At 43.2% G+C, this 25410-nt stretch overlaps 1 protein-coding gene and 1 long non-coding RNA gene across 2 annotated transcripts in view; one reads left to right on the forward strand and one right to left on the reverse strand.

The window, feature by feature from the left end:
- Window positions 1-9: 9 nt before the first annotated feature.
- On the reverse strand, window positions 10-25305 carry LOC117526279. The gene is made up of 3 exons (XR_004565249.1): window positions 25293-25305; window positions 13286-13295; window positions 10-151 (listed from the first exon to the last, which is right to left on the reverse strand). It is a non-coding gene; the product is annotated as an uncharacterized LOC117526279 (long non-coding RNA).
- The window catches only part of LOC117526278 (serine hydrolase-like protein), a 39032-nt gene continuing 33700 nt past the window's right edge, over window positions 20079-25410 (forward strand). Inside the window, exon 1 of the mRNA XM_034188334.1 lies at window positions 20079-20092. Coding sequence (XP_034044225.1) covers window positions 20080-20092 — 13 coding nt within the window. The 5' untranslated portion in view covers window position 20079. The remainder of the gene's footprint in view (window positions 20093-25410) is intronic.

Consider the following 25410-nt stretch of genomic DNA (forward strand, 5'->3'; position numbering starts at 1 on the left):
ATGCATTTGGAGTGAACCTTGGATTCTAGTGCTGAATTCTTATTATTCTTTACCAGGTCTGTAAAATTCAGCCAGTGAGTGAATTTTAAGTCTGCTTCACTGATACAGTCAGACCTTGATGGCCAACAGATTTAGGCGTTGGTGTTTCATGCTACATGAAGTTTCAACCACTTCTGCTCCTAATTTCCATCATGCATGTGATGATAGCAGTCATCGATGTATCCAGCAGGTGGGAGGCCCTATATGGGATATGTCAAACTTTTGCGTCATTTGAACACTAAGCAGCTATCATGTATTATTGTCAAACTGGAAAGATTCAACAAAATCTTTGCACAAACACTGTGTTCCTTCCTCTTGGAGATGGAGAGATTTTTACTTACGAGGGCTGTCCGTAAAGTATAGGTCCTTTTTATTTTTTTCAAAAACTATATGGATTTCATTCATATGTTTTTACGTCAGACATGCTTGAACCCATGTGCGCATGCGTGAGTTTTTCCATGCCTGTCGGTGACGTCATTCGCCTGTGAGCACTCCTTGTGGGAGGAGTTGTCCAGCCCCTCGTCGGAATTCCTTTGTCTGAGAAGTTGCTGAGAGACTGGCGCTTTGTTTGATCAAAATTTTTTCTAAACCTGTGAGACACATCGAAGTGGACATGGTTCGAAAAATTAAGCTGGTTTTCAGTGAAAATTTTAACAGCTGGTGAGAGATTTTGAGGTGATTCTGTCGCTTTAAGGACTTTTCACAGTGCGAGACGTCGCGCAGCGCTCTCAGGCAGCGTCATCAGCCTGTTTCAAGCTTAAAACCTCCACATTTCAGGCTCTATTGATCCAGGACGTCGTGAGAGAACAGAGACGTTTCAGAAGAAGTCGGTTTCAGCATTTTATCCGGATATTCCACTGTTAAAGGAGATTTTTTTAATGAAAGACGTGCGGACGGGTCCGCGCGTCGGGACGCAGCCGACGCGGCGCGGCGGCACAGGAAAAACACCTCCGTGTTGATAACCATTTGTTAAAATCCAGTTGGCTTTTGATGGCTTTCAGTGGAGTGAGTATATGAGAAATTGTTTATCAGCTGGAGATGTTCCAACTTGTCCTCAAGGCTTCCAACAGAGGTGTTTTTCCTGTGGCGGAGCGTCGCGGCGGCTGCGAGCCGACACTGCAATCCGCCCGCACGTCTTTCATTAAAAAAATCTCCTTTAACAGTGGAATATCCGGATAAAATGCTGAAACCGACTTCTTCTGAAACTTCTCTGTTCTCTCACGACGTCCTGGATCAATAGAGCCTGAAATGTGGAGGTTTTAAGCTTGAAACAGGCTGATGACGCTGCCTGAGAGCGCTGCGCGACGTCTCGCACTGTGAAAAGTCCTTAAAGCGACAGAATCACCTCAAAATCAATTTTCACTGAAAACAAGCTTAATTTTTCGAACCATGTCCACTTCAATGTGTCTCACAGGTTTAGAAAAAATTTTGATCAAACAAAGCGCCAGTCTCTCAGCAACTTCTCAGACAAAGGAATTCCGACGAGGGGCTGGACGACTCTTCCCACAAGGAGTGCTCACAGGCGAATGACGTCACCGACAGGCATGGAAAAACTCACGCATGCGCACGAGGGCTCAAGCATGTCTGACGTAAAAACATATGAATGAAATCCATATAGTTTTTGAAAAAAATAAAAAGGACCTATACTTTACGGACAGCCCTCGTATTTATTTCAGTGCTGCATGGTTTACCTGACCTCACCAACAAGCAACGGCACAAATTGATGCACTGATTTGGACCTCTAAGTTTATGCTGTGATCTCCTATTTACAGTCAAGTTAATTCCACTGACTGAGGATTAATTGCAGAAATTTGACCTGATTATTTTTATCTACATAATAAGTGGCATATTATGTCATGCTTCTGTCTGTGTGAACACATTCTGAACACTCAGAACAAGTTACAAAGTTCAGTTGATACACCATATGTACACACTGATTCAGTTCTATTGTTGTTTGTTGGGAAAATTGGAATACATTTGTCTTTTTTAATACCTATTACCCAGAGCAAGTGTCTCTGTGGAATAGGATTTGCACTAACAACCAACAGACCAGGTTTCAACTCCAGCTGTGTGCTTCGGGCTACCTCTATCCTTGGATAGGACATTGTCCTAGTCCATCCTGCATGTAACTAGGTACCATCCATGGCTGGGAAAGTAACCAGTGACAGATTGGCATCTCATTCTAGACCATGAAACACTCGACACTGTGATGTGTGAGCCTGTAGAGGACTACTCGCTCTTACCTTAGAATGCATTCTGTAAACAAATGTTTATGTATTGCAGTGATATACAAAGTCCCCCGTCCTTCAGACAAAAAGGTCATACTGTCTACGGACAGTGTTAGAAGAACACTTACTTGTTCAGAAGGAGATCAGTTTGCTGTTTTCCTAGCTGTCTCCACCTTGTTTTACCTTAAACACTAGGATGCAATCGCAAAAGGGTTTCTATCAAAAGATAGATGATGAACTTTTAGGGCCGCATTGAGTTGTTTTTTTTTTTTTACTTCGAGAATAAAGCCATAATATTACGGGAATAAAGTTGGAATTTTATGAGGAAAAAAAACTTGTATTACTTTATTCTCATAATATTATGACTTTATTCTCGAAGTAAAAAAAACAAACAAAAAAAAAACTCAATGTGGCCCGAAAATGTTGTAATGAACATCTTATGATTTGGGGTTTGAAAAAAATTTTCACTCAGAAGATTTTAAAAAAATTTTTCGTATTTTTGTTGGCAGCTCGGTGGCTTGGTGGTTAACACTTGCCTCACAGCGAGAAGGTCATGGGTTCAATTTCCACCTGTGGCCTTTCTGTGTGGAGTTTGCATGTTCTCCCCGTGTTTGCGTGGGTTTCCTCCCACATCCAAAGACATGCGGGTTAGGTGGATTGGAATCTTTAAATTGCCCATAGGTATGCGAGTGGGTGTGAATCAGTTTGTGGCCCTGCGATGGACTGGCGTCCTGTCCTGGGTGTACCCGCCTCGCGCTCTATGACTGCTGGGATAGGCTCCAGCCCGCTGCGACCCTTGTTTGGACTAAGCGGTTGGAGATGAGTGAGTGTATTTTTGTTTTAATCCCTGCATATGTGTAACGCCAATAACCTTGACCTTTGCCAAAGCAAATCCTTTAACGTGGGTTCTGGGGTTGAATGTCATCCACATTTAAAGTTTGGTGGAAATCAGCCAAAGGACTTGAGCGGAGTAGTGAGACAGATAAAGCATAATTTTGACCTAAATGACCTTGACCGTTGATGAAAACAAAGCAATTTTAGATTTGCCTTTCACCCTAAATGCAAACAGTAACTTTAGAGGAAATTGGCCCAAGCATATTGAAGGAGTAGTTAACACACACACACTTCAAATTATAGCATGCTGAAAATGTGTAGATAAAACTTGTAATTGGCAACCAAATGCACTTTGTCACTTTTTTCCTGCTGTGTTTGAGGAATGTGAAGCATGTTGTGACAGATGAAAAGCTGAAAGTGTTAATATTTTAGTGCCTGTGGTATATGAAACATGTCTTCATGTGTATTCACTAAACAGTGGGCCAGGACGGCATAAAAGAATGTTGTTTTTTGTTTTTTTTCCATCTGGCGCAGCCTCTTCTAGATCACGTGACTTGAGCCTAATTAAACCTTTTAAAGAGTGTCTTTGTTGTCTTTAATCCTCAGTAAGAGGCTGTTCTGTGCATAATGTTGTACTGCACCACTTGTACCTGTCAACCTGACTGAACTGAAATCCCTCGATGTGGGGCAGCAACATTCCAGGCCAACGTATTCACCCAGTCTCGTCAAAATGTGATCTTTTAACACGTTATATTGCCCTCTAGTTAAAATGCCATGACTTGAGGCCTCGTGAGTTTCTACAGTCAAGCTTTTCAGTAAAACTACTTCATGAGATTTTGAGTATTGCTGCTCATGAATAACATACAGACCTGTTGGCTGCACAGACTGCATGCCTCGTCTTGGTAGTTGAGGGGTGGTTAAGTAAGATGAGCATATTTAGTTGGCAGCCAAGTGTTGATCAGGCCAACAGCAGATGTTTGAGTATGTGGCAGGCTACCTCTATCCTTGGATAGGACATTGTCCTAGTCCATCCTGCATGTAACTAGGTACCATCCATGGCTGGGGAAGTAACCTGTGATAGATTGGCATCTCATTCTAGACCATGAAACACTTGACACTGTGATGTGTGAGCCTGTAGAGGACTACTCGCTCTTACCCTAGAATGCATTATGTATACAAATGTTTATGTATTGCAGTGATATACATGTCCCCCGTCCTTCAGACGAAAAGGTGGTCATACTGTCTACGGACAGTGTTAGAAGAACACTTACTTGTTCAGGAGATCAATTTGCTGTATTCCTAGCTGTCTCCACCTTGTTTTACCTTAAACACTAGGATGCAATCGCAAAAGGGTTTCTATCAAAAGATAGATGAACTATGACAGAGTTTTAGGGCCGCATTGAGGTTTTTGTTTTTTTTTTAACTTCGAGAATAAAGCCATAATATTACGGGAATAAAGTCGGAATTTTATGATGAAAAAAAACTTGTATTTATTCTCATAATATTATGACTTTATTCTCGAAGTAAAAAAAAAAAAAAACTCAATGTGGCCCAAAAATAATGTTGTAATGAACATCTTATGATTTGGGGTTTGAAAAAAAATTTTCGCTCAGAAGATTTTAAAAAAATTTTCGCATTTTTGTTGGCAGCTCGGTGGCTTGGTGGTTAACACTTGCCTCACAGCGAGAAGGTCATGGGTTCAATTTCCACCTGTGGCCTTTCTGTGTGGAGTTTGCATGTTCTCCCCGTGTTTGCGTGGGTTTCCTCCCACATCCAAAGACATGCGGGTTAGGTGGATTGGAATCTTTAAATTGCCCATAGGTATGCGAGTGGGTGTGAATCAGTTTGTGGCCCTGCGATAGACTGGCGTCCTGTCCTGGGTGTACCCGCCTCGTGCTCTGTGACTGCTGGGATAGGCTCCAGCCCGCTGCGACCCTTGTTTGGACTAAGCGGTTGAAGATGAGTGAGTGTATTATTGTTTTAATCCCTGCATATGTGTAACTCCAATAACCTTGACCTTTGCCAAAGCAAATCCTTTAACGTGGGTTCTGGGGTTGAATGTCATCCACATTTAAAGTTTGGTGGAAATCAGCCAAAGGACTTGAACGGAGTAGTGAGACAGATAAAGCATAATTTTGACCTAAATGACCTTGACCGTTGATGAAAACAAAGCAATTTTAGATTTGCCTTTCACCCTAAATGCAAACAGTAACTTTAGAGGAAATTGGCCCAAGCATATTGAAGGAGTAGTTAACACACACACACACTTCAAATTATAGCATGCTGTCTAAGGTACTTAAGTTGGTTCTCAGTCAATTCAGCTGCCATCTGCTGAACTCTTGTTGCAAAATGTGTAGATAAAACTTGTTATTGGCAACCAAATGCACTTTGTCACTTTTTTTCCTGCTGTGTTTGAGGAATGTGAAGCGTGTTGTGACAGATGAAAAGCTGAAAGTGTTAATATTTTAGTGCCTGTGGTATATGAAACATGTCTTCATGTGTATTCACTAAACAGTGGGCCAGGACGGCATAAAAGAATGTTGTTTTTTATTCCATCTGGAGCAGCCTTGTCTAGATCACGTGACTTGAGCCTAATTAAACCTTTTAAAGAGTGTCTTTGTTGTCTTTAATCCTCAGTAAGAGGCTGTTCTGTGCATAATGTTGTACTGCACCACTTGTACCTGTCAACCTGACTGAACTGAAATCCCTCGATGTGGGGCAGCAACATTCCAGGCCAACGTATTCACCCAGTCTCGTCAAAATGTGATCTTTTAACATGTTATATTGCCCTCTAGTTAAAATGCCATGACTTCAGGCCTCGTGAGTTTCTACAGTCAAGCTTTTTAGTAAAACTACTTCATGAGATTTTGAGTATTGCTGCTCATGAATAACATACAGACCTGTCGGCTGCACAGACTGCATGCCTCGTCTTGGTAGTTGAGGGGTGGTTAAGTAAGATGAGCATATTTAGTTGGCAGCCAAGTGTTGATCAGGCCAACAGCAGATGTTTGAGTATGTGGCAGGCTGTGTGAAAGGCAGGTCAAAGCACGGTTGCCTGGGAGTGTAATTAAAAGACAAACAGTCAAGTGTGCTTTGAAAATCTGTCAATATTTGTTACCCAATTCGTATATTACCATACCATCTTTATTTATAAAGCACTTTGCTACAACCAAAGCTGACTCAAAGTGCTGTACACTAAAACATACAATTAAACCATTAAGACATATATTTAAACAAGTTAATAGATAAAAAAAAAAAACTATAAATTCTAAAAATCTAAGTCTCTCTGTGGTCAAAGGAAAAAAGGTTTTAAAATGACACCTAAAAAATGGCCAATGAAGGTGCCTCTCTTACACCCAAAGGCAAACTGTTACACAATTTAGGTGCAACAACAGAAAAGGCCCTGTCCTCTCTGAGCTTCCTTTTAGATCTCAGTACCTCCAGGAGCAGCTGGTTAGCTGACCCGAGAGACTGACAAGTTATATAAGGGTGAAGGAGCCCACAGAGGTACAACGGGGCTAAACCACGAAGAGACTTAAAAACAAAGATGAGACTATTAAAATGAACCCTAAAATGTACAGGTAACCACTGAAGAGAGACCAAGACAGGGGTAATGTGCTCTCTCCTCTGAGTTCCTGTCAAAAGTTGCGCAGCAGCATTCTGAACCAGCTGCAAACGTGAAAGCAGTGATTGACTGACTCCCACATAAAGCGAGTTACAATTTAGTGAGTTACAAGCGAGATAAAAGCATGGATCGCAGTCTCAAAATGCTGTCTAGAAAGAAAGGGTTTTACTGTAGCCAAATTCCTTAAATAGTAAAAGCTGGATTTTACTATAGCTGCAATTTGGCTGTCCATTTTAAAATCACTATCCACTTTAAAGCCAAGATCAGCAATCACAGGCTTAAAATATACACTCAACAAAAATATAAACGCAACACTTTTGGTTTTGCTCCCATTTTGTATGAGATGAACTCAAAGATCTAAAACTTTTTCCACATACACAATATCACCATTTCCCTCAAATATTGTTCACAAACCAGTCTAAATCTGTGATAGTAAGCACTTCTCCTTTGCTGAGATAATCCATCCCACCTCACAGGTGTGCCATATCAAGATGCTGATTAGACACCATGATTAGTGCATAGGTGTGCCTTAGACTGCCTACAATAAAAGGCCACTCTGAAAGGTGCAGTTTTATCACACAGCACAATGCCATAGATGTCGCAAGATTTGAGTGAGCGTGCAATTGGCATGCTGACAGCAGGAATGTCAACCAGAGCTGTTGCTCGTGTATTGTTCATTTCTCTACCGTAAGCCGTCTCCAAAGGCGTTTCAGAGAATTTGGCAGTACATCCAACCAGCCTCACAACTGCAGACCACGTGTAACCACACCAGCCCAGGACCTCCACATCCAGCATGTTCACCTCCAAGATCGTCTGAGACCAGCCACTCGGACAGCTGCTGAAACAATCGGTTTGCATAACCAAAGAATTTCTGCACAAACTGTCAGAAACCATCTCAGGGAAGCTCATCTGCATGCTCGTCGTCCTCATCGGGGTCTCGACCTGACTCCAGTTCGTCGTCGTAACCGACTTGAGTGGGCAAATGCTCACATTCGCTGGCATTTGGCACGTTGGAAAGGTGTTCTCTTCACGGATGAATCCCGGTTCACACTGTCCAGGGCAGATGGCAGACAGCGTGTGTGGCGTCGTGTGGGTGAGCGGTTTTCTGATGTCAATGTTGTGGATCGAGTGGCCCATGGTGGTGGTGGGGTTATGGTATGGGCAGGCGTCTGTTATGGACGAAGAACACAGGTGCATTTTATTGATACCATGATGAGATCCTGAGGCACATTGTTGTGCCATACATCCAAGAACATCACCTCATGTTGCAGCAGGATAATGCACGGCCCCATGTTGCAAGGATCTGTACACAATTCTTGGAAGCTGAAAATGTCCCAGTTCTTGCATGGCCGGCATACTCACGGGACATGTCACCCACTGAGCATGTTTGGGATGCTCTGGACCGGCGTATACGACAGCGTGTACCAGTTCCTGCCAATATCCAGCAACTTCGCACAGCCATTGAAGAGGAGTGGACCAACATTCCACAGGCCACAATTGACAACCTGATCAACTCTATGCGAAGGAGATGTGTTGCACTGCATGAGGCAAATGGTGGTCACACCAGATACTGACTGGTATCCCCCCCCCCAATAAAACAAAACTGCACCTTTCAGAGTGGCCTTTTATTGTGGGCAGTCTAAGGCACACCTGTGCACTAATCATGGTGTCTAATCAGCATCTTGATATGGCACACCTGTGAGGTGGGATGGATTATCTCAGCAAAGGAGAAGTGCTCACTATCACAGATTTAGACTGGTTTGTGAACAATATTTGAGGGAAATGGTGATATTGTGTATGTGGAAAAAGTTTTAGATCTTTGAGTTCATCTCATACAAAATGGGAGCAAAACCAAAAGTGTTGCATTTATATTTTTGTTGAGTGTACCTCCAAGGGTCCCAAATCAACAGAGGAAGACTCACACGGACCAGTAGGTCCAAACACCATCACCTCTGTTTTCTTTTCGTTAAAACTTTGAAAAAATATTGACCAAATGTTAATCACATCATCTCTTATGTTCCAACATGTGCCGTAAATAAGTTGCTGGCTTTCTTAGTTTTGGAGTTATACACTCCTTGACAGAATTTTTTGCATAAAGGCCATGCTAGAGGCATGGTGTGAAACTTAGTAGATGTGACAAACTTTATACACAGCAAAAAGTGGATTTAAATTAGAAAACATCAGGCCAGGTCTGTTGGAAGCTTAAGGACAAGTTGGAACATGCCTAGCTGTTAAACAATTTCTCAGATACTCACCCCACTGAAAGCCATCAAAAGCCGCCTGGATTTTACAAATGGTTATCAACACGGAGGTGTTTTTCCTGTGGCGGAGCGTCACGGCGGCTGCGAGCCGACGCTGCAATCCGTCCGCATGTCTTTCATTAAAAAAATCTCCTTTAACAGTGGAATATCTGGATAAAATGCTGAAACCGACTTCTTTTGAAACTTCTCTGTTCTCTCACGATGTCCTGGATCAATAGAGCTTGAAATGTGGAGATTTTCAGCTTGAAACAGGCTGACGACAGCGCCTGGGAGCGCTGCGTGACGTCCCACTCCGTGGGAAGTCCTTAAAGCGATAGTATCACCTCAAAATCTCTCATCAGCCGTTACAATTTTCACCGAAAACCAGCTTAATTTTTCAAACCGTGTCCACTTCGATGTGCCTCACAGGTTTTGAAAAAATTTTGATCAAACAAAGCGCCAGTCTCTTAGCAACTTCTCAGACAAAGGAATTCCGACGAGGGGCTGGACGACTCCTCCGACAAGGAGTGCTCACAGGCGAATGACGTCACCGACAGGCGTGGAAAAACTCACGCATGCACACGAGGGTTCAAGCATGTCTGATGTAAAAACATATGAATGAAATCCATATAGTTTTTGAAAAAAATGAAAAGGACCTATACTTTATTGACAGCCCTCGTATGCTTATGGAGATAATATGCAGATGTACTCCATCATAGTTAAGTCAGCAAAGTCCCATCTTGGTTTTGCTTAAAATGGAAGGCTAAAGTGGAGGTGGAAGAATACAGTAAATGCCTGTTTGAAGGAAAAGGCACTACTTGTAACATCTTCTGCAACCCTGGATGGGATACATAGAAGAGAATGTGTAGGTTGATGGTTGGATTGGATGGGGTAAGTGTGGACGTTTCTGGAATGCAAGAAGGTTGGACAAACACATCAAACCTACATAGAAGTGTTGTTTTTTCTGATGGTTGTAGTCTATCCTGATGAACATCATTGAGGTCGAGAGCCAGGGTACACTAGATCAAGGGTCACCAGCCCTGTTCCTGGAGATCACGTGCCCTCATGTTGTCCATGTCTATCACCTAATGTTAGATTTGCTCAGCCATTCAGGATCTAGGAAACACCAGATGAAAAATGAGCCATGGTTGCAGAAGTAACGAATGGGAAACATCCAGGACGGGTGGTGCCTGGACCCTCGTCTAGGCAATAGAAATGTTTTTAATAGTACTCAAGCCTCATGGTTTCCTAAAACCTCACTATTATCCCTACAAAGTATGGTGACATTTTTACTCTCATGTTTTGTTGGATTACTAGTAGTATTAATCAAAAACTGATTTTTTCCAAATATGGCAAGGTTTGGATCTAATAGGGAGTCCCTTTGGCTGCTCCCTTGTTTTCATTAGGGGTTGCTACAGCAGATCCAAGGTGGGTCTGAATGTTTTTTTTTTTTTTTTTAACACCAGATACCCTTCCTGACACAACTAGGTGTGATGATCTAGTGGTTAAGCCTTGGGCTTGAGACCAGAGGATCCTCTTCAAATCAGCCTGACTGAAAGGCTCTTGAGCAAGGTCCTTAATCCCCTAGTTGCTCCTTGTATGTAATGAGTACCTTGTATGGCAGCACCCTCACATTGGGGTGAATGTGAGGCACTATTTGTAAAGCGCTTTGAGCATCTGATGCAGACAGAAAAATTAAAAACTTAAATACAGGAGCACTGACTTCTTAAATGGCCTGTTAGCACATTTAACTGCAAAACAAGCTGTATTTTCTAAGATATTTGTAATAAAATTTTCAAAATGGGCAGCTACAGTTAGGTCCACAGCTAGTGGCCAGCACAGGCCATTAGCAGAGGCTGCCTTGATGTGGCATGCAGTAGCTGCCATACAACCCTTAGCAAAAAATAGTATACTTAAGGTTCATTTTATTAAGTATGCTTCAGTATAAGTATAGCAAGTATACTATAGGACCATGTCCTGTTAGTATACTAGAAAATACACAAATTTAATACTTTTTCGGACTAAATTGGAACATTTCAAGTTTATAAAAGTATATTTTAAAGTTCGTTTTAAGTTTGCAAAAGTACACTTTAAAGTATACAACAAGTACACTCATCTATATACTATCAATGTACTTGGTATATCCCTCTTGTATGCTTAAAGTATACTACACGTACACTTATCAATGTACTTGTTCTGCCCTCATTAAAGAGTCCCCCTTCTTCAATTAGACAGACAGATGACTCCCATCACACACTGGTCAGATTTGGTAGGTTTGTTCAAGCTGACAGCATGCAAAAGGTGTAAAACTAAAATGAAGAAACAAAATAAAACACACAATCAGCATAAAATATGTATAAACTAAGATATCTAAGACACATCCCCAAACATATGGTCTACAGCTAGCCTAGAAAGCTACTACAGTCACTAGCTGGATATATGAAATAGCATGTCAAAGATCAATAGCTCTCACTTTGTTGAAATTACAAAAATATACAGAAATATACACATTATATATTTATACTAACAATATTCTTCAAAAATACTCACAGACGAAGCTCCTACAAGTGATTTCAAAAGAGGATGGATTAAGATGTTGTTGCTGCTCATACTATCGTGCCAATACTGGTCTGACTGAAACAAAGGATTCAAGGTGACTTTCTATAAGTGTCACATGACTACCATGAATTTCAATATGACTGCCCAAATGTCAAGCCCAACCCCAAAAACAAAGACACCACCTAGTGGTAGGAGGAGGAAATAACACACTAATTACTTATGAAATGAACTCGGTCCAGAACACTCCCCGCCTGGTATCTAAAAAGATGCCACCTTTGACAAGGGGAGTTAAGAAACTATAAACCCTAATCAGTCTCTGGGGAGAGGAGTAGGACGACCTCTGAGACAGGTCGCAGATAGGTCTTACTTGACCCATCCCTTGCAGTCTTGATCTCCACCTTCCTTACCCTCCCGTCTGTACTGGGGAAGGTCTTGACGACGACGGCCATGGACCAGTCGTTTCTCTGCAACTGGTCGTTTTTAAGGAGGATGACATCACCTTCTTTCAGATTGCGTTTCTCCTTTTCCCACTTCCTGCGTCTTTGCAGAGTGGGGAGGTATTCAGTCCTCCAGCGATGCCAAAAGGTGTTGGCGAGGCTTTGGACCTGCCTCCACTGCTTGCCGTAGAGGTCCTTCTCGTTAAATTCACCCTTGGGAGGAGGAAGAGCACTGACCTTCTGGGTGAGAAGTGTCGCTGGTGTCAGGATGAATGGGGAGTCGGGGTCTGTGGACACAGGAACCGGTGGATGGGCGTTCAGGATAGCTGAGACCTCTGCCATGAATGTTGTCAGGACCTCATGCATGAGCTTTGCTGGGCTGACCTTCAACAGCATCGAGTCCAGGATATGCCTGGCCAGTCCAATTAGCCGCTCCCAACTGCCCCCCATGTGCGAAGAGTGTGGTGGGTTAAAGATCCACTTACACCCATTGGCACTGAGATATCCTTGCACCTCCTTGTCACTGGTCACAGAGTCCATCTGCAACTCCTTACAGGCCCCGACGAAGTCGGTGCCACAATCGCTTCTAATTTGTTTCACTGGCCCCCTGACTGAGAAGAACTGTCGTAGAGCGTTGATGAAGCTTGAAGAGTCCATTGACTCCAGTACTTCTATATGTGTGGCCCTAGTGCTCATACATGTAAAAAGCACAGCCCATCTTTTGCTGCTAGCCAGTCCTCCTCTGGTCCTCCGTGCCGTGACCATCCATGTTCCGAAGACATCCACACCCACAAATGAGAAGGGAGGATCTGCGCTGAGGTGGTCCACAGGTAAGTCAGCCATCTTTTGAGTCTCCATCTTCCTGCGTAATCTTCTGCATGTGACGCAATGATGAAGGATGCTGCTGATGCGCCGTTTCCCACCGATAATCCACAGGCCTGCCGCTCTCACAGCACCCTCAGTGAGGTGCCGTCCTTGGTGCTGGACCTGCTCATGAAAATGCCGGATGAGCAAGGTTGTGACGTGGCTCTGCCCAGGTAAGATTATAGGACTAACTTCTTTTCCATCCAGGTTTGCCTTGGACAGGCATCCTCCAATCCTGAGAATGCCAGCACTGTCAAGGCAAGGACACAGGCTAAGGAGTGGGCTTTGTTTAGGAATGGCTATTCCTCCCCGGATGCATTCCAACGTCTCCGCGAAGACATCTTGTTGGACAGCCCGTATTATGATGTTTCTTGCTTCCTCCAAGTCTTCTGTGGGACAGGGCCCTTCATGCATGTGCCAACCCTTGCAGTTGCTCCCCTGTGTGAAGGAGTGGGCAACATGCACGAGCCTAGCAACTGCTCGATTGAGTGACCGCCAGCTGGAGAACCTCTCAAAATGTATAGGGTCAAGTTTATCAGCGGTAACCCTGTTGAGATGACAAGTGATCTGTGGGCGAAGGTCAGGGTCAGAGGTAGGGTCAACCAAGTCAAAGGAACTAGGTGCAGGTTCGACTTCAGATGACATCAACAGAAATGGTGGTCCACACAGCCATGTGGTGTTAGTCAGGCTGCCTGCTAGGACTGATCGAGAGCCATGGTCGGCAGGGTTTTGGCTGGAGGGCACGTACTTCCATTGCTTAGGGCTTGTTGACCTCCTAATGCGCTGCACCCTGTTGCCCACGTAGATGTAGAATCATCTTGATTCATTGTGAATGTAGCCTAGGACCACCTTGCTGTCTGAGTAGAAGGTCACAGCATCGAAGACGGTGTCCATCTCATCCACAATCACGTCTGCAATTTCTACAGCCAGGACCGCAGCACACAGCTCGAGCCTTGGAACTATTGTTTCTGGACGTGGAGCAAGCTTTGCCTTGCCAAATACGAAGCCAACCTCCACGTCGCTGCTTACATCTGTTGTCCTCACGTAGGCGACAGCAGCTATAGCAGTGGTGGAAGCATCGCAAAACACGCACAGCTCCTTACTGCATGCTTGGCGGAGAGAGATGGAGGTGTATTGGCGCGGGATCTTGAGCTGTTCAAGCTCCTTCAGAGAGTCCCTCCACAGCTTCCATTCTCTGTACTTTTCCTCAGGGAGAGGGGCATCCCAGTCGCATGACTCTGTGGTAAGCTCCCTCAGTATGGACCTTCCTTGAATACTTACAGGGGCAGCAAAACCTAGCGGGTTGAACAGACTGTTTACAGTTGACAGGACCCCATGTCTTGTGTAAGGCTTCTCTACATCGGCGACCTGGAACGTGAATACGTCTTCTGAAATGTCCCAGCTCACCCCTAAACTTCTCTGCATGGGAGGGGGGTCTGTACTGAGATCCAGATCTTTCATCCCCTTAGCCACATCTTCAGGAGGGAAGGCTCTCATCACAGCCACCCTGTTCGACAAGATCTTGTGAAGCTGGAGGTTGGAGAGGGCTACCATGTCTTGAATGTTGTGAAGAAGAGTGATGGCTTCCTCTTCTGAAGGGACAGACAGAAGACCATCGTCGACATAGAAATTCCTCTCAACAAACAGCCTCGCCTCCATGCCGTACTCCCTCTCTCCCTCTGCAGCAGCTTTTCGGAGCCCGTACATGGCCACGGATGGCGATGGGCTATTTCCAAAGACATGTACGCGCATCCTGTACTCAATGACGTTGTCATCTAGGTCATTATTGCGATGCCAGAGAAAGCGCAGAAAGTTCCGATGGTCCTCACGTACGACAAAGCAATGGAACATCTGCTGGATGTCAGTTGTCACTGCCACTGGCTCCCTCCTAAACCGCAGCAGTACTCCGAGCAAACTGTTGTTCATGTTTGGACCCATGAGGAGGACATGACTGAGGGATACCCCTTGGTGTTGCGCGCTGGAGTCGAATACCACCCTCACCTGTCCAGGCTTCTGAGGGTGATATACCCCAAATAATGGTAGATACCAGCACTTCTCACCTGGTGGCAAGGGTGGTGCCACTTCAGCATGTCCATTCTCGAAGAGCTTGCCCATGAACTCAGTGAAATGCTCCTTCCTCTCAGGATGTTTCCTGAGTAACTTAGTGACTGTAGCGAGACAGGTTCTTGCCTGCTCGCGGTTGTTTGGCAGACGTTGGCGTGGGACGCGGAAGGGGAGTGGAGCCTGCCAGCTGTTATCATCACCATGTTTCAGTTCCGTCTCCATAATCCTCAGGAAGGCAAGATCTTCCATAGAAGGTGCTGTCTTGTCATTGTCCTTTGTGTGGCAGAAGATGGACTCCCCCATGAGTCGCGTTTTGTCACTTGGCAAGGACGGCTGCTGTTCTGAGACTGACGGATTCTGGAACTGGCGAGGGTGGCTGAGTTTGTCTTTGATTTCAATTTTGTTGATGCAGGGACACAGAACACTAGGACGCCCATTTTCAAGAATGTAGGTTCTGTAGGTGTTCAGAGGCGAGGGTACGTGTGCGCCGTTGATACACACATCCCCTATTACCACCCAGCCGAGGGCTAACCGTTGGGCGAAGGGAGCATGTGGAGGGCCGTTGCGTTGCTCAAGGACCTTGTGCACCTGAATAATGTCTCTTCCTAAAAGAAGTAAGATCTCGGCCTTAGGGTCAAAGGGAGGTATCTTAGAGGCAAGAGACTTCAGGTGCGGATGGTACTTCACAGCAGCCGGCGTGGGAATCTCTGCCCGATTATCAGGAAGTTGGTCACACTCAACGAGTGTAGGCAGAGCTAGACTGGTCTTTTCATCAGCCGAATGCACGATGAATCCCTTTGCCCTGTGGCCTGCAACCTCTGACACACCTGCACAGGTTTTGAGTGTGTAGGGAGAGGTGTTGTCGGCTATATTGAACATCTCAAAGAACGACGACCTGGCTAGTGACCTATTACTCTGGTCATCTAGGATTGCGTATGTGGTCGTCTTCTTCTCAGGGTGGTCCTTAGGATATACATAGACAAGACAGATTTTGGCACAGGACTTGGTTGCCGCACTGTTTCCACAGACTTCTGTGCAGATTGAGGTAGTGACTGAAGCCGTGGTTGATTCCTCTCCCTCCCCGCCATGCTCTTCAGAGGGGCCGCTAGCTGGCTTTGTCGACCATGGTGCAGGACCGGCATGAAGGGCTGCAATGTGCTTATCACTGTTGCACTCAGAGCACTGGATGATAGCCCTGCAGTCCTTAGCTTGGTGGGAGGTTGAGGAACAACAACGGAAGCATATGCCATTCTCCTTAAGGAAGACCTTACGCTCGTCCAGCAGTTTTGCTCTAAAGGCTCTACACTTTGGTAGCGGATGTGGCTTTTTATGTATGGGGCACTGGTTCTTCGGGTTGTCAAATCCCTTGGTCTCATTCCCCTTGGCGGCATTATCCACCTCCGTTTTATGCACAGCTAAAGGGGTTTTAGCTGATTTTAATGAGAATTTCTCCCCTTTAGGTAGCGCGTTGCTGGGAGCTGCAGCAGCAAAGCTTGGGTCGTTCCTCATCTTTGCTTCTGCACGAATGAAGTCGGCGAACACGGAGAAGGGTGGGAAGATGGTGTGGTGTTCTTCTTTATACTTTGTACCGTGCACCATCCATTTCTCCTGCAGATTGAATGGCAATTTTTCCAGGATAGGGTTAATGCCTCGCGCTGTATCGAGGAAAGCCAAAGCAGGTAGGAACCCATCCTCCTTGGCTGCCTGTATTTCCAGGAGAAGGTCGCCTAGTTCTCGTAGCCGCTTTGGTTCTTTATTGGAGAACTTGGGGAACCGTTCAAGCTTGTTAAAGACAGCTGTTTCCATGGCCTCTGGCGATCCATAAACCTCCTCTAGTCTTTGCCAGACCATACTGAGGGCCTCACCAGGGTAGTTGATACGAACTGACCTCACTCTCCTTGCATGTTCTGCAGAATCCGGTCCAAGCCACTTAATCAGCAGGTCAAGTTCCTCACTAGGCTTCAGACCCAGATCTTCAGTAGCGTTAGAGAAGGCGGAACTCCAAGCCCAGTAGTTTTCGGGTTTGTCGTTGAACTTTGTGAGTCCAGCCGTCAGTAGCTCGCGACGAGCTAAGAACCTTCCCAGCACTGATACATGTGTAATGGATTCTCCTCCACGTGGATAGCTGTAATCCGCTGTATCATGTCTGGGCGTCCAACGGTTCTTCGGTTCAGATACTGGGTGTGATGCAATAAATTCACTTTCTCTTTTTGGTGTGAATTGTAGTGACTGTTGCATTGAATTAGTGGCTTCCGCAGGCAACTGCTGCCTTTCACGTTGACTAGGTGGCTCATTATGTAGATGAGAATCATCAGGTGGCTTGGGGTGAACAGCTGTTGAAGTAGTGAAATCGGCCATTTTATCCTGTTCCGGATCATCTGTTGGCTCCTCGCCTTTCATGTAGTGATACTGTTCTTGAACATATTTCTCTGTTCTCTCGACTGAATGATATGATGAGCCTTGGTCAATATTGTGAGCTGCAGCGAGCTCCCCCATGGCTGCCGAATCCACTGCCGCTTCCAATACATTAGCTTCAGCATGAGCGGCCTCAGCCTCTTTCTCTTGCTGTATGACCTCCAATGTGGCTTCGAGACATGTCTTCTCTACTTTAAGATCAATCTCCCTTTGTGCATAAGATGCTCTGATACGCGCAGCTTCAGCCTTAGCTCGTGCCTCCACCGCAGCTAAGCTAGCTGCAGATCTGACAGAGCGCTTCGATGATTACGATGTGCGTGACCACGCTGACCTTGTTTCATAGTTCTTTTCTTCTGGTAATGACATCTTAAAACTGGTAGATGCAGAACAGGTTGGATATCTTACTCACTGCGGTAGAAATCACTGTTGAAGCGTCTTTTTACTGTTCTGCCCTCATTAAAGAGTCCCCCTTCTTCAATTAGACAGACAGATGACTCCCATCACACACTGGTCAGATTTGGTAGGTTTATTCAAGCTGACAGCATGCAAAAGGTGTAAAACTAAAATGAAGAAACAAAATAAAACACACAATCAGCATAAAATATGTATAAACTAAGATATCTAAGACACATCCCCAAACATATGGTCTACAGCTAGCCTAGAAAGCTACTACAGTCACTAGCTGGATATATGAAATAGCATGTCAAAGATCAATAGCTCTCACTTCGTTGAAATTACAAAAATATACAGAAATATACACATTATATATTTATACTAACAATATTCTTCAAAAATACTCACAGACGATGCTCCTACAAGTGATTTCAAAAGAGGATGGATTAAGATGTTGTTGCTGCTCACACTATCGTGCCAATACTGGTCTCACTGAAACAAAGGATTCAAGGTGACTTTCTATAAGTGTCACATGACTACCATGAATTTCAATATGACTGCCCAAATGTCAAGCCCAAACCCAAAAACAAAGACACCACCTAGTGGTAGGAGGAGGAAATAACACACTAATTACTTATGAAATGAACTCGGTCCAGAACAGTACTTGATATATCCCTCTCCTATGCTTAAAGTATACCACAAAGTGCACTTATCACTAGTTGTATACTTTGAGTCCCCATTTTTAGTTTATTATCGTATACTTAGGGTATACTGTTATACACATTGGTTATTTCACTATTTTACTTTTTATACTTTAATTTTGCTTGGCATATTACTTGTAGCTTACTATTTATATACTGAAAGTATACTCCTTAAAGTATTCTTAAAGTTTACTCATACTGTATGTACACAAGAGTGTGATGCATTTAAAAAAAATCACAAGACAGAATGTTGAAAACAAGTTTGATATATTTTCAAACATTTCAAAAACAAAGACCTATGAAATTAAGTCCTTCCTTTGTGGAGAAAATTAAAGGAAAAAGTGCATGTAAAAATGTAAACATAATGGTCTCTCCAAGATCAAGTCCGTATTTGTAAAAATGTAAACATAGCGTCTTCAACTGAGAACTAAAGTCCTTCCTTGTCAAAAAGGTACTACATAGGAAAAAAAAAATCTGTACTTTTATGACCTCTTTTCAGTTACTTGAGTTATTGGCTTGACTTAGTATACTTTGCTCCAAGTGCATAATAAGTGTTAGTACATTGTGGCAGAAAGACGTAAAAAGTATACTAAAGTATAAGTTTTAGTTTTAGTATTAAAGTATAAGTGTAAGTCTTAGTATTAATGTACTTAGACTTGGACTTTTGTTTATACTTTTCAGTATAAGCCAAGTATACTTCACTATACTATTCTTAAGTATATAAAATATAGTTTATAAAAAGTCACCTTCAAGTATACTTTCTCAATTTTAGTAAAAAATAAGTATACTCATAGTACACCTGATTAAACTTCTTTTTGCTAAGGGAAAGCAAACCTTTAATTATTCATAAACCTATGGCTTGAAAGAGCTTAAACTAATGAGTTATATTTACAATTCACAGCTTGTTCTGTTGTCATAAATAGGGAAACTCACTATAGATATCAAAACTGTTTTTACGACCAGGCAGAACACGTTTACTTTCGCTGTAAAGTTGGACGTTTTATCCTGGTACTCTTTGAGGACTGGCTTGCTCTTGGAAGTGGCCTCAAATGGCCATTCAAGGAACTGCAGGTGTTAGTACTCCTGTATTGGCATTATTTTTCAGCACTGGTTGCCACGTGGCACTGGTATGCACTCAAAAGGGTTCCTTTAGTCTAGGTTTATCAACAGGCTGTGTGTTGCTGAAAGCTGAGTCAAGTTAAACTAATTTTCCTACTTATACATTGCGAAATACATGCTGGTAAAATGTATGGTAGACATTTTGTCAAGGTTTTTTTTATTATTATTATTAACGTAAAGGTGGAGGACAAAATAAATAAATTGCTGTCAAGAAAACCTGTAAGAACAAAACGAGGGAAAAATATAACACAAAGGTAAACCCGCTCTGTTAGTCGATTATAATTGGTCGCCTTTGCTGCCTGTCAAGATGAGATATCCAATAAATTGTTTCAAAAGCGGAAAGATAAAGTTATGATTTTTACTTTATCTGGCTTTATTTGACAGTTTTTTGTAGAACGTGAGACACTATACCACATAAGCTACAACAGGGGTGCCCGAGTTCGGTCCTCGAGATTTACCTTCGTGACACTCCGTTGTCTCCCAACACACCTGAATCCAATGAAAGACTCTTTAAAAAGCCTATTAACGAGTCTTTCAGGTGTGTTTCACCCCTGAGCCACAATGACAACAGCAGGTAATTGTAAGACTGTGCATGTTTTTGAGAGTATTTCAACTCACAGATAGGCATGAATTTGTTATGCTAAAATAACTTACTGGTGTGTTGCCCGTGTGGGGATCCACGGGATCTAGATTGGGTAGTGTTTATAAAATAGGTAGCTGACATTTTTCAAGGATGGTAATAAATTATGCAAAATTTCTATAAAATGAATTGGAATGGCGTGTGAGTCCAGAGTGTTTTTAGAATCTTAGACCTGAGACCTGATTTCATCAATTTTTAGAAGAATTCAACCTTTTATTTCCTGTTATGTAATTTTTCATGTTAATGTACCATCTTAATGCATTTCTAAACTGATGAAGTTCTTCTTATCATATACACACTAATATAATGAAGGCAAAGCCTTTGACCGAGCAGCATTTTTCTCTAGGGAAAATGTTTGACATACTGCAAAAAATTGAAGAGTCAATTGGACTATTATTTTAATAACTTTCTTCAGGGGTTGATGATTTCATTAAAAAAAGTGATGCTTGCACAATAAAAGATATTTATTCTCCTGACTTATGTGGCACTGACAACTAGAGCTGGGTATCAATTCAAATATCAAAAATTGATTAGATTAAGATTCAGAATTGATTATTTCAATTTGATCTGAAATTGATTTGGGTTAGTGTTATTGAAACTGTTTTTGAGCTGTTCCCTACTTGTCTAGTTATGCAACATATTAATACTAGTATTGACTTTTGACAGCAAATTAATGAAGTATTGGTAGTAAATAATGATGGCTATAAGACTGATGGCACGGACCAATCCCCAGCCAGAATGGAGTAGTATTTTTATTTTACAAGCAGGCTGACTGGCAGCCAAAAGAGGGTCCCAGAGGTACCTGGCTCATTGGCCCTGACACAGGTACATTTCTACAGGCTTCCATGTTTTGGCCTGATGCCTTGTTTCTGTTGGGTTTAAAGTTGTAACAAAGATTAAAAAAACAAACTATGGCTTTCCGTCACAAAATCTGGTCCTCAAAATGCAGGCAATAGTGTTTCAGAGAGTTGTAAATGTTCCCTGGGCAAACAATCCCAGTCTCCCCTACGGTACTGGCTGTGCAGCATGCTGCAGGAGAACTTCTCCCACGGCCAGGCAGACTGACTGGCAGTTCAGTCAGTCTTTTCCACCAGCACCACTGTGTGAAATAAACACTGGACTTTTCTTTTTTCTTGCCCGCAACAGACAAGAGTCCCGGTTGTCATGATTGACATCTTTAAATGTCTTTGACAGAGGGTGAATAAATTGTGGACCTGCTTCGAAATCAGAACCACCTGGTCTGAAATGTAGAGAAATGATCATTTTCACACTTTCGGAAACAACAGAACAGACCAACTGCAGTGTAATTTTCTTTTTTTTTTTTTTTAAGCGACGCTGCGCCAATGCTTGTGTGTGTATGTATATATATATATATATACGTATTTCTAGAATACACCTTGTGATGCGACTGAACCAGGAACTTAGAAGTAGTGTGGCTCCATCTTCCAGAGTTCTGCCCAGGTGATCTTGCGGCCAGCTGCATGTTCCCACTTGGTCCAGGCCCCCTGCTTGGACATGCCTACCATTCTGCTGTAGTGAACTTTGTCCACCTCCACACGTACCTTCTCCTGGATCAGCTTCTGCTTCTCCTTTCCACTGACTTTGCTAGAGTTAGAGTTGCTGCCCCGCCCGCCCAGTAGCCACTGTGCCCACCAGGATGCTATGTCTCAACCTTGCTTCTGCTCGTTCCACTGTATCTTGGGCACGCCACTTCCATCCTGTTCTGACCTCCACCCCTGCTGAGGAGACCTTTGTGCCAGCAGAGTCCCTATAGAGCAGAACTTCTCTGACTCTGGTGACCTTGAACTCCTCTGCCAGACTACTGAACGGAAGCTGCAGCTTTGTGTTATGTGGAAAGAGTGCAATGCTGCTTAAGCTCCGTGGCAGGCCCAGCCACGGAACGCATATACGAGGGCTGTCAATAAAGTAACGGTCCTTTTTATTTTTTTCAAAAACTATATGGATTTCATTCAAATGTTTTTACGTCAGACATGCTTGAACCCTCGTGCGCATGCGTGAGTTTTTCCACGCCTGTCGGTGACGTCATTCGCCTGTGAGCACTCCTTGTGGGAGGAGTCATCCAGCCCCTCGTCGGAATTCCTTTGTCTGAGAAGTTGCTGAGAGACTGGCGCGTTGTTTGATCAAAATTTTTTCTAAACCTGTGAGACACATCGAAGTGGACACGGTTCGAAAAATTAAGCTGGTTTTCAGTGAAAATTTTAACGGCTGATGAGAGATTTTGAGGTGATACTGTCGCTTTAAGGACTTTTCACGGTGCGAGACGTCGCGCAGCGCTCTCAGGCGGCGTCATCAGCCTGTTCAAGCTGAAAACCTCCACATTTCAGGCTCTATTGATCCAGGACATCGTGAGAGAACAGAGAAGTTTCAGAAGAAGTCGGTTTCAGCATTTTATCCGGATATTCCACTGTTAAAGGACATTTTTTTAATGAAAGACGTGCGGACGGATCCGCGCGTCGGGACGCAGCCGACGCGGTGCGGCGGCACAGGAAAAACACCTCCGTGTTGATAACCATTTGTAAAATCCAGGCGGCTTTGATGGCTTTCAGTGGAGTGAGTATGTGAGAAATTGTTTAACAGGCAGGACATGTTCCAACTTGTCCTTAAGGCTTTCAACAGAGGTGTTTTTCCTGTGGCGGAGCGTCGCGGCGGCTGCGTCCCGACGCGCGGACCCGTCCGCACGTCTTTCATTAAAAAAATCTCCTTTAACAGTGGAATATCTGGATAAAATGCTGAAACCGACTTCTTCTGAAACTTCTGTTCTCTCACGACGTCCTGGATCAATAGAGCCTGAAATGTGGAGGTTTTCAGCTTGAACAGGCTGATGACGCCGCCTGAGAGCACTGCGCGACGTCTCGCACCGTGAAAAGTCCTTAAAGCGACAGTCTCACCTCAAAATCTCTCATCAGACGTTAAAATTTTCACTGAAAACCAGCTTAATTTTTCGAACCGTGTCCACTTCGATGTGTCTCACAGGTTTAGAAAAAATTTTGATCAAACAACGCGCCAGTCTCTCAGCAACTTCTCAGACAAAGGAATTCCGACGAGGGGCTGGACGACTCCTCCCACAAGGAGTGCTCACAGGCGAATGACGTCACCGACAGGCGTGAAAAAACTCACACATGCGCACGAGGGTTCAAGCATGTCTGACGTAAAAACATATGAATGAAATCCATATAGTTTTTGAAAAAAATAAAAAGGACCGCTACTTTATTGACAGCCCTCGTATATATATATACACACACACACAGAGCCCCTGGCAAAAATTATGGAATCACCGGCCTCGGAGGACGTTCATTCAGTTTAATTTTGTAGAAAAAAGCAGATCAGACATGACAAACTAAAGTCATTTCAAATGGCGACTTTCTGGCTTTAAGAAACACTATAAGAAATCAGGAAAAAAAAAATTGTGGCAGTCAGTAACGGTTACTTTTTTTTAGACCAAGCAGAGGGAAAAAAATATGGAATCACTCAATTCTGAGGAAAAAATTATGGAATCATGAAAAACAAAAGAGAGCTCCAACACATCACTAGTATTTTGTTGCACCACCTCTGGCTTTTATAACAGCTTGCAGTCTCTGAGGCATGGACTTAATGAGTGACAAACAGTACTCTTCATCAATCTGGCTCCAACTTTCTCTGATTGCTGTTGCCAGGTCAGCTTTGCAGGTTGGAGCCTTGTCATGGACCATTTTCTTCACCTTCCACCAAAGATTTTCAATTGGATTAAGATCCGGACTATTTGCAGGCCATGACATTGACCCTATGTGTCTTTTTGCAAGGAATGTGTTTGCTCTATGGCAAGATGCATTATCATGAAAAATGATTTCATCATCCCCAAACATCCTTTCAGTTGATGGGATAAGAAAAGTGTCCAAAATATCAACGTAAACTTGTGCATTTATTGATGATGATGTAATGACAGCCATCTCCCCAGTGCCTTTACCTGACATGCAGCCCCATATCATCAATGACTGTGGAAATTTACATGTTCTCTTCAGGCAGTCATCTTTATAAATCTCATTGGAACAGCACCAAACAAAAGTTCCAGCATCATCACCTTGCCCAATGCAGATTCAAGATTCATCAATGAATGACTTTCATCCACAGTCCACGATTGCTTTTCCTTAGCCCATTGTAACCTTGTTTTTTCCTGTTTAGGTGTTAATGATGGCTTTCATTTCGCTTTTCTGTATGTAAATCCCATTTTCTTTAGGCGGTTTCTTACAGTTCGGTCACAGACGTTGACTCCAGTTTCCTCCCATTCCTTCCTCATTTGTTTTGTTGTGCATTTTCGATTTTTGAGACACATTGCTTTACGTTTTCTGTCTTGACGCTTTGATATCTTCCTTGGTCTACCAGTATGTTTGCCTTTAACAACCTTCCCATGTTTGTATTTGGTCCAGAGTTTAGACACAGTTGACTGTGAACAACCAACATCTTTTGCAACATTGCATGATTTACCCTCTTTTAAGAGTTTGATAATCCTCTCCTTTGTTTCAATTGACATCTCTCGTGTTGGAGCCATGATTCATGTCAGCTAATTTGGTTCAACAGATCTCCAAGGTGTGATCACTCCTTTTTAGATGCAGATTTGATGCAGGTGTTAGTTTTGGGGATGAAAATTTACAGGGTGATTCCATAATTTTTTTTCCTCAGAATTGAGTAAGTCCATTCCCCCCCCCCCCCTCTACTTGGTCTATAAAAAGTAACCGTTACTGACTGCCACAATTTTTTTTTCTTGATTTTAGTGTTTCTTAAAGCCAGAAAGTTGCCATTTGAAATTACTTTAGTTTTGTGTCATGTCTGTGATCGGCTTTATTTTTTCTACAAATTAAACAACTGAACATCCTCCAAGGCCGGTGATTCCATAATTTTTGCCAGGGTGTGTGTGTGTATGTATATATATATATGTGTGTATATATATGTGTGTATATATGTATGTGTGTATATATATATATGCTGGCCTCAGTTTCTCTGTGATCTAAGTTACATATACGCATTCTGCCGCAAGCAGGTGCTTCTAATTTTAAACACAAACAGATGGTGGTGGAAGATGTCAAACGCGGTACACTTCTCACTTATGGTAGCAGTAACAAAAACAAACTGACTAAACCAATTAAACTACAAAAACACAATAAATAATACAACACTGTTAAACTTACATGAACCACAATAAAAACATTTAAAACCTCATGATGCATTGTTGCACAACATCCATTGTTTACTGGTTT

This window comes from Thalassophryne amazonica, chromosome 15, assembly GCF_902500255.1.
Source record: "Thalassophryne amazonica chromosome 15, fThaAma1.1, whole genome shotgun sequence".
Classification (NCBI taxonomy): Eukaryota; Metazoa; Chordata; class Actinopteri; order Batrachoidiformes; family Batrachoididae; genus Thalassophryne; species Thalassophryne amazonica.